A 9,558-nucleotide genomic window follows, 5' to 3' on the forward strand; every position below is an offset into this window, starting at 1 on the left:
CTGAGTCAGCAAATGAATCCAAGGCAGTTTGCTTTACTAGATGTCTGAATTAACATTAGAAGAACCAGAGCAAAAGGGGGGGGCAGGGAGAGTGGAGGGTTGGAGGTTGGGTTGTTCTTTTTTCCCCTTCTTCGGAAGCAATATGGCCAGAGGGAAAAGTAGATATTCAGAAGCAATATGGCCAGAGGGAAAAGTAGATATTCAGCCATGTCTGTCTATCTGCTGTGGCCTTCAAACTATGGCTTGAGCAGCAAAGGAATAGAGTCTTCTATATTTATAACAGGGGAATTAAATATCTCCTGTTATACTATTTTCCCAATAAAATGGTACTCAAGAGCAAACGCTTCATCCCATCCCATCATGGTAGGGAGATGTGGATCAAAGATACCTTCCTCTCCTAAGGAAGGAAAGTATCTTTGCAAAAGATTTTTTTTCCTTGGGGGAAAAAAAAAAAAACACCGCCAAAAAAAACCAAACCAGGAAAAGGCAGAGTGACAGGTTGGAGTTGTTAAACACCTTTCAGCTGCTTAAGAGAAGTTTCTACAAACTCTTAGTATTTGATTCGCAATTGGTCTTCTGCAGGAGAACTGGAAGGAAAGTGTTTCAGTATCTGAAATGCTTCTTCTTAAGACAGAAAAAATAGTTCACTGACTGCTTTCAAAAGCTTTTGTCCCTTGTATGCAGAACTGAAGGCAATCTGAAGGTTCTCAGATTGCAGAAAGCTTATTAACTAAGCCAAGTAACAGTTACCTAGAACTCTTCTTTAAAGCCTTATTAGCTCCCAGCAATAATAGAACATCATTGTCTTTTTAAAAATGTTATTATTTAAGTAGCTGAGCAACTTGGGGAAAAAAAAAAAAAAAAAAAAAGAGCATTGCTGTCAAAGGTAGCTGTCTAACTCCAGCTGTGTTTTGAAGAAGTCTTTGATTCAGATTCTTACTGAAATTTCAAATTTAACTATTCAATTCCTCTCCCTACCATGTAGCATTTACAAAGAGTTATAAAGGTTCTATTTCAAACATTACTAACAAGTCTCATTGCTTAAGTATGTACTAAAAAAGTACAGCTTCCCTCAGCCTCAAGCAAACATCCAAATAAGAGCAGAAGGAAATCTCACGTGTTCTGTTATCTTCATTGCAATACACAACCATTTCTTTTAACTCAGCTAATTTTTAAATGCTTTCTGGAACGTTTGCAAGTACTACAAATAAAGTCAGCAGAAACAGGAAGGATTCAGAACACATGTCAGCAGGTTTTGAGCACAGTGGCTACTTGCTTTCCCCAGGAAGTTTATTATTCATTTTCCTAAGAAAGAAATTACTAACAGCTGATCAGCAAATACTACTATTATTAAGAAAGAATTATTACTTTCCCATTTCTGTGCATCACCTCTCTACCATTTCAACAGGGAAGTTTTGGGTTTCATTGCTCACAGATCTCTCTCACACAGCCTTCCAAAAAGGAAGCACAAATGCTTATGAGACCCCTTGGTTGCCACACAGCACCTTCTGTCTCTAATTTGGACCACGAGTTAAAAAACAGCACCTGCTTTTGAATCTAATTCAGCGTACTTTAAAAACAGCCTGCTGCCAGCCAGAGGGGGCAAGAAGGCAGTTTAGTCCTGTGGGATGTTCACTGGTGGGTAGAGGGGTAAGGAAGCCTGACAAGTCTAGTCTCACTAGCATGCACATGGTTGATGTCAAAGGCAAGACAATCTTAGCTTTTAAAACTGCAGTAATGGCTTATGCAAAACAGAATGGACAACACCCTTAAGTGTTTCTTTGCACTCAGTGTGCTTCCTTTGTAGCTTGACACTGACATGTTCATGCCACTGACAGCAATCCAGTGCTATACTGTATGAGAAGGCCTACTACTAGCTTAGAGGCTAAGAAAAATAAAGTTGCTTTTTATGAATGTATCTACACTTTGAGACAAGATTTGGCTTTCTATAAGAGCGGCAGTCCAAGCCCTCTAAATGAAAGGCTGAATATTTGTGGCAGACAACCCATACAAACCCATGAGCTAGTCTTTAGTTACCACACTACTACCACCAGAACAGAGTATTACTGGAGCAGCCCTACAAATTAGATATTTGAAGCCTGGTTTTACTTCCAACAATTCACTTTGTCAGAGAAGACAATTATTTTACTGTCTGATTGCCTTCATTCATCTCTTAGATGATCAGAAGACAATGTGACTAAGCAGACCTATCTTAAAGACTATGCTTTCACAGCCTGCTAGGAAAGCAATTTACTGTTACACAGCTTCCGTTGAAAACAGGTATTTAGAGACTTGAACTTCCTGCAAAGGGTTACTGTGTAGTTAGGGACAAGACTTGCTCAAATTTGGGGAAACAAGTGAGCTGAAGTAAAAAAAACCAACAGATATTATCAACTGACATTGGGGCACTTCTGCACAAGCCAAAACTAAGATACACTAGCATGTCTGAAATCTAGCAGCCGCTCTTGTAACACAAGCCTTATTAAGCAATCAGAACAAAACTAAAATCTAATGCCAGATCTGGAAAAAAGAACAAGCCTGAATGAAGCAGAGAGCAAAGTTCCTTGACTGTAGAAACAGCTTATAGATTTGTGAGCAATTTTATTAGTACACAAATTCTGCTCCAAGAGATCAAAATGATTTAACAAATTAATAAAACAGATATTTTTTCACTCATTTACAGAGCGATTACTACTCTAACAGCCAGACTTCTAGTTTGGCTCAAGCATGGGAGCAAAATCAGTTTACAGTCTGCACACATGAAACAAAAGGAATAGTATTTCTCCACACTTAACTCCTACAACTTCTGTTTTATTACACTGCGTAGTTTCTCTTTCATGCATCTTATCTCAGTTAATGCAGAAGCATTTAAAGCAACCGTCAAGGACACACTGACCTCAGCAATGGAGCTTCCTCATGCTGAAACAAGAGACAGTCATCTCAAGTACAGAGATTCTAGATTCCTTCTGAGCTTGGAGCACAGAAGCCAGAGCAGAACTCAAAGCCATAGTGTACGTTCCATCACTTGAAGAAAAGCATGGCTTTTCCAGAGTTGTGCAGCCTCATCCCAGCCCATTAAGTACAAGGGTATTTTAAATAGCAAGTTACACAAACATAAGGCAGGTAACAGGCTTGCCAGCAACTGACACGATAGAATAAAAGTAGAAATACTTAGCCTCTGTCTGTAACAGTGTAAGAATACCTTGCAAGTTGCATGGGGTCGGGGTCTAGATACCGCAAGAGTATGCTGAAGACTGTAAAGGTCCAGAGGAAAGAAAGAATACTTGTGGCGTACCAGCTCTTATGCTAGTCTCAAGCAAGGACATACCTTTGTCAAGAGGCACTACTTGCCAGCCTTGTTTCTTTAAGTCAGACCTTTCCCTGGTAACAGCAATGTAGCCAGTCCAACAGCTGCATGTTCGGCCAGGTAATTAACCCAGGGCACCAGTACTCTCTGTATTTATTTAGCAAGGAACTACATTTTAAGTTCACAGATACTCATTTGTCTAATCCAAACTATTTAAAAACATTTTTAAAAGTCAGAGCTACATAAAAAGAAACTGGGTTAAACTGTATGATCTCTACTTAAACCAAGAATAAAATGCATTATGAAGTTCTGTTTATTTTTATACAGCCCTTCTGCAAGGAAGAACCGTGCAGCACAAAGCCCATGCAGCAGAAAGATACACAGCTATCGCCTCCTCACACTCTCAAGGCCTCAAACAGTCACACAACAGGCTGTCCAAACTCAGCTTCTTCCAAATTGTGACATTTATTCCTGGTTTTTGTTCAGGCTATGTCAACTGAAGACAATAACTTAAGTAAGATTTTTCACCTAAAATCCATAAAAATTCAGTGATAAAGTAGCCATATGGGAAGCTTATGGGAAGGTTTAGTCATTTTTCACTCAAGCTATGAATGAGCACACACTGATCTTTATTCAAAGTTATTTAAACTGTGCTTAAAGGATGCTACACAAGGTACACAGGCTAAAGTTATTGCACTACTTTGCTGAAAGCACCTCTATCCTCTGATCGTGGTTCTACATAGCCAAAGTTGGTCACTGTGACTGGAAAATGGACACAAGTTTTAGAGTTAGATTGGGTGATGGAGAATAGTCTGTAGAACAGACTATGCAAAGCCTGCTACTTCTGGCAAAAATCAGACCAACACCAGTGTTAGATGGAAGCTTTGCAATGAAAAGGAATTGAAAAACAATGTGACATCATAGGGACATGACTAAATGAAAGTTCCTTTTTCTATTTACCCTAGCAAAATAGCCATTAGAATTTCCTCAGTTACCCTATGACTGAAGTTACCAGTCTGGATAAAGTACGCTGAAATTTCTAAGAGAAAACCAGTAGCACAGAGGCATATGAGGGCTTCTAATTTAGAAGAATTTCTTAACTTTTCTTGAATGCCTTTGCACCATGGTAAACTTTTCCCTTCCAAGCTGTTGTTGACACTCAAGTTCTTGTAGGTCTTCATATGCCTTTAAGAGACATAGCACTTAAAAAATAGCAAAAGATCCCAATGAAGTTCAGGAAAATTATTTCAGGCTTTGTTAATACACTGAGTATTCCAAATAGATACATTAGTCTAAGTCAGGATAGATAATCAAGGTAAACAGGTTTAATCCAAATACAGAAAATTCTGAAGCCACATACATGACCTCCACGTTGCAATGCCTTATCTAGCTACACACAGAGCTCCGTATCTATTTAAACAGAGTATCTGCCACAGCCACTACTGGCAGAACTCCATTCAAAAGCACCTCAGCTACCCTTCAGAATCTTAAAAATTTGCAGTCACATACACAACTTGAATATAGTTACAGCATGAGTTTTATCATGTGTTGTTTAAAAGTGAATTGTTGGAATGCACAAGGACAGAATTAGGCACTGCATATCCTTTGTTTCAGATGAATAATTTGTATTGCTGTTGCTTATGGGAGTGGTCAAGATGTATGGCTTCATCAGCTACACACTTTTGTCTTAATTCTGCTAGAAGACAGCCTAACCCATTACTTCCCTAAAGGGGCTGGGGGGGAAGAGAGATGAAGGCACAAAAGTTTAAACAGATTCTGTTTTACTGGAAATAATTACACCCATCCATGTTTCTTCAAACCAGTTCATGGCCCTCTGGAAGAAAACAGGCTGAGTAATCACATGGTTAAGAGGCAAAATATTAGAAAAAGGGTTGCGAACAGTAGCTCAATTCTTTGATATAGGAGGGAGTTTTCTTCTGTTATGGCCAAGAATCACAAAACTGTCAGGAAGTTCTGTAGTTAGGAGAAGATTTTCAATAGTTATTCTAACAGTCTGGTCTAGCATTTGGCTTGCATCAGCAGTTGACAAAAAATGCTAAACAATAAAAACAAACCAAAAACCCATAGAAGAATGTCATATGAGGAAATATGTATAATTTAGTATGATGAAGTTACTTACCTTTAAATTTTGACCGAATGTTTGCTAGTTCTTTGTTTATCCTCTTTATCTCTGCTTCTTTACTTTTGCCTGAAATTAAAAGAACACACATCAGGATGGCAATGCTTTGGACAGCCCTCTGCTACCCTAAACTTCTTTCCAACCAACCATGCTGTGCAAACATACAAACATCAGGAGGAATTATTATTCTCCCTTTCAAGTATTAGGACTAGATGAAGGCAAACATCACAGAGGTAACTTAAGCATCTCTTTATACTGGAATTTGAGAAGCTAAGAGGACCTCCCTGTTTCAATAAGCTCTGCAGGCTTTAGACAGTATCAGTTGCATACAACTAATGTGAGTGCCTTTATTACCGATTTTCACAAACACTTCAGTCTTTCTATTCCTTAAATTGGCAAGAGAAAACTGAATTTCACTTCCGATTTGATTGCTAGGTTGAGGGTGCTCTGAAGAAAACAGTCTCCTAAGCACAATCTTATAAACAACCAGCTTGTGTTATTCCTCACCTTAAAGGACAAGCCAATTTACTGTCTTTACAGGAAGAGGGCTCTGCAGAGGGATCTAGACAGGCTGGATCAGTGGGCTGAGGCCAATTGTATGAGGTTTAACAAGGCCAAGCGCCAGGTCCTCTACTTGGGTTACAACAACCTCATACAATGCTACAGGCTTGAGGAAAAGTGGCTGGAAAGCTGCCTCACAGAAAAAGACCTGGGGGTACGGTTGACATCTGGCTGAATATGAGCCAGCAGGGCGCCCAGGTGGCCAAGGCGGCCAATAGCACCCTGGCTTGCATCAGGAATAGCATGGCCAGCAGAAGTAGGGAAGTGATCACGTCCCCTGTACTCCTCACTGGTGAGGCTACATCGCGAATACTGTGTTCAGTGTGTTTCTTGTAGTGAGAGGCCCAAAACTGAAGTGCTGGAGTGTGTCCAAAAAAGGGCAATGAAGCTGGTGAAGGGTCTACAGAACAAGTCTTATGAGGAGCAGCTGAGGGAACTGGCATTGTTTAGCCTGGAGAAAAGGAGGCTGAGGGGAGACCTTATCACTCCCTACAACCGCCAGAAAGGAGGCATCATGTCCAAACCTCGTGTGTCACCCAATGACTGTTAATCATCCCTTTACCTTTCCAAAGATGATCTAACAGCAGGCCAGACGAAAGATGACTAAGTAACTCAAGGAAACAAGTGCCTCAGGATAGGTTAACAGCAGAGTATTTAAAGTATAAGGCAATCCCACGCCGAATACAAATTTATCCAGATTTTGTAATTTCTTGATTTAGACTCAAAAAAACAAACTGTAGTTATGCACCTCCAAAAACCAACTCTTGCTTAAGATGCAGAAAACTGTTTTATATTTATATGCTTATAATAATGGCCACAAAAGTACAGACATGTAGCAAGACTAGCACACTGTACAAATGGAAGCAAGTTAGGCCCAAAATAGAAGCAACTACTTCAGTTTGCCTTGTCATTTTAACAAAATACCTAGAGATTTGCTTAAAATGGAATTTTTCCACTCTACAACACTGCTTTATAAGGGGCACTGCTCAAAACCCTGAAGCGTAGGGTGCCTTGGCAGGCACGCCACGTGGCAAAAAAAGCCCAACTTCTCCCATTCCCAACCCTGAAAAACTACTTACTTGTACCTACTCGTCCACTTACTGCTTTAAAGAAGTCAAGCATTTTCAGAGCTCAAGAATTCATGATACCTGTTCCGACATAAATTGTAGTTGCTATCTGTACGCATCTTGATTTTCAGATAAAGCAGTAGATATGTCCACAGTTTTAATTTGACCTAGAAACTCCAATTAACTTCTAAACCAACAAGGTTAGCAATCACAGTATGCTTCTCTCAGTTTATAAAATGCATCTGTTGGTAGCACAAAATTTAACGAGTTTTCACTAAGGTACCATGCAACACATAATGAGTTTTCTTCTAATTTAACTTGCCAACCTAAAGTAAGCTGGTTTTAAAGTAGTAACACTATTTACTATACAAATAAGCAGCAGCTTGTACAATCTCAGGCTTGAAGTGTCTTTTACTATAGATCTTTAGATTTGTCTTAATTGGGTTAGATTATTTGTCCTATGCACATGGCAGAGATACTCCAGCGTCCATGTCTAAGACACTTGCCAGCATCAGGAATTCACTACTAGACTGAAGCAAGTCTTTTGCTCCTGGGTCCATACCCTACAGAGGGCCAGAGAAACATATGCCAAAAGGGTGCAAGTGTATATGCAAACAAACAACACTCCAATTTTGCTAAGCTGTCACATTAGCACTCTTTTTAAAGACTTGAAAACACTTCCCTTATTTTCAGCAATTCATCTGCTCCTAATTTCTAAAACTATTAATTTCTTTTCCCTTTTATGAAGTGAAAGGTACATCTCATTAAAATATTACTACCGAGTCAGGAGATTTTGTACTTCATTTAGATTAACGAGGCAGAGAACATTGACCTCAGTCTGGGATATTGCTAACCTAAGTAGGATATTTAGTTATTTGAATTACTAGCAATTGTTTCTAACCTCAACAAGCATTGCAATAATCACTGATGTTAAAAATGGAGGGAGGAAAGGGAAGCAAGAGTGAGTACATCTTAGCCAGCTTTGCTTAACCGAAGATGAAATCAAGGTCATAATTTTTTTTTTTAAATCACCAAAACCTCTCAGCAAGCCTTTCAAGCAGCATCATCTACCTGTTATGCTCACAGATTACCAGTTACTTCCAGAAACTGGGCTCTTTGTGTCCTAAGCAAGCACCAGAATATTAAGGGAAGCTTGACTAAAATATTTCAGGAATTTGTGAAGTCAGCACCTTTGGCAGAAATGGATTGCAGCCTCAGCACTACAAAAATCAAAATCCCACCCCATGTGCATACAACTGTGCAGTAAGTTGACAGGAACACTCATATTAAACAACAAATTCACAACTGAAGGTTTATTCTCTCAAAGTTAAAAACTTGCATAGCATATGAACAAAAGCCTGTTTTGAATAATTCCTTCAGGCTGTTCTATTTTGAATGCCATATATAAACTCATTTAAACACTGATCAAACATAAATAGCATAGCAACTAGCTGGTGATAAAAGTTTAGCTCCATACATTGGAAATCAAGTTGAATGATTAAGTCTTAAGTTGTCTTCTCATTAGTTATTACAGTCTATATGTGCCTGAAGTTGCAGTTTTAGAGAGCAGCACTAGCACATTGGATGTTAAATGTCACTGAGGACAGTCACATAACAATGGTTACGATAACTCATGAGTTAAAATGAAGCTGAAGTATCTAAAAAACAAATTTCCTGAACTCCAGCAGTTATACCGCATGGCAACCTTGTTAAAACTTAATTTATTGTTTACATTAGAGGATGACAATGCAAAACAAAATCTCACAGTGGCAGGTAGCTTCAATTCCATGTTTCCAAACAGAAAATAACTATCAAAAACGAAGGACAAATTTTTAGCTAGACCTTCTGTCCCATTATACACAGGGGCAGAGGCTGTGGCAGCAGGCAGGGGCTGTTAAAGAAAACATGTTTGATTAACTGAGAAGTTTTCATTGCATTACTCAACCATGGTAACACTCACTGAGGAATTCCTATACACGTATTTGATTTTTACCATCACTAGAAACAAGTAACCTTAAGGACGGTTAAAAAGGAAGATAAGACCACTACTGATGACAGTTGAAGGAGTGCTGTGCTGTAGAAATAGAGGCTTACATTTCAAAGCTTAAACCAGCAATTGCTCTGCCTTACTTCCAAGCTGTTACACAGCTCCCCATTTCAAGAAATTATCAGAAATGTATTCCAACAAAACGTGCTGAAGCCAAGCTATTCAACTTGAAGAAGCTTAATAAAGGTCATGTCATGTATACAAACAGATGGGTAGGACCTATTTAAGCCAGAGCACAACATGATTATGTTCCACATCAGTTCAGGCCACATCCTTCTCACTTTCATTTAGTCAGACTTTTTCCAGTTTAGCAAGACTATGGTTCATAGAATCATAGAATGTTTTGGGTTGGAAGGGACCCCTAGAGGTCACCCAGCCCAACCCCCCTGCAGGGAGCAGGGACACCGCTAACCACATCAGGTTGCTCACAGCCCCA

General features: G+C 39.3%; 1 protein-coding gene across 2 annotated transcripts in view; it reads right to left on the reverse strand.

Moving 5' to 3' along the window:
* Positions 1-9,558, reverse strand: part of AP2A2 (adaptor related protein complex 2 subunit alpha 2) — a 48,679-nt gene that overhangs the window by 29,344 nt on the left and 9,777 nt on the right. For both annotated transcript variants that reach the window (XM_035895123.1, XM_035895127.1), the window contains exon 2: positions 5,448-5,516. In XM_035895123.1, coding sequence (XP_035751016.1) covers positions 5,448-5,516 — 69 coding nt within the window. The remainder of the gene's footprint in view (positions 1-5,447; positions 5,517-9,558) is intronic.

The sequence above is a fragment of the Egretta garzetta genome, unplaced genomic scaffold (genome assembly GCF_000687185.1).
Source record: "Egretta garzetta isolate BGI_Z169 unplaced genomic scaffold, ASM68718v1 scaffold650, whole genome shotgun sequence".
Lineage (NCBI taxonomy): Eukaryota > Metazoa > Chordata > Aves > Pelecaniformes > Ardeidae > Egretta > Egretta garzetta.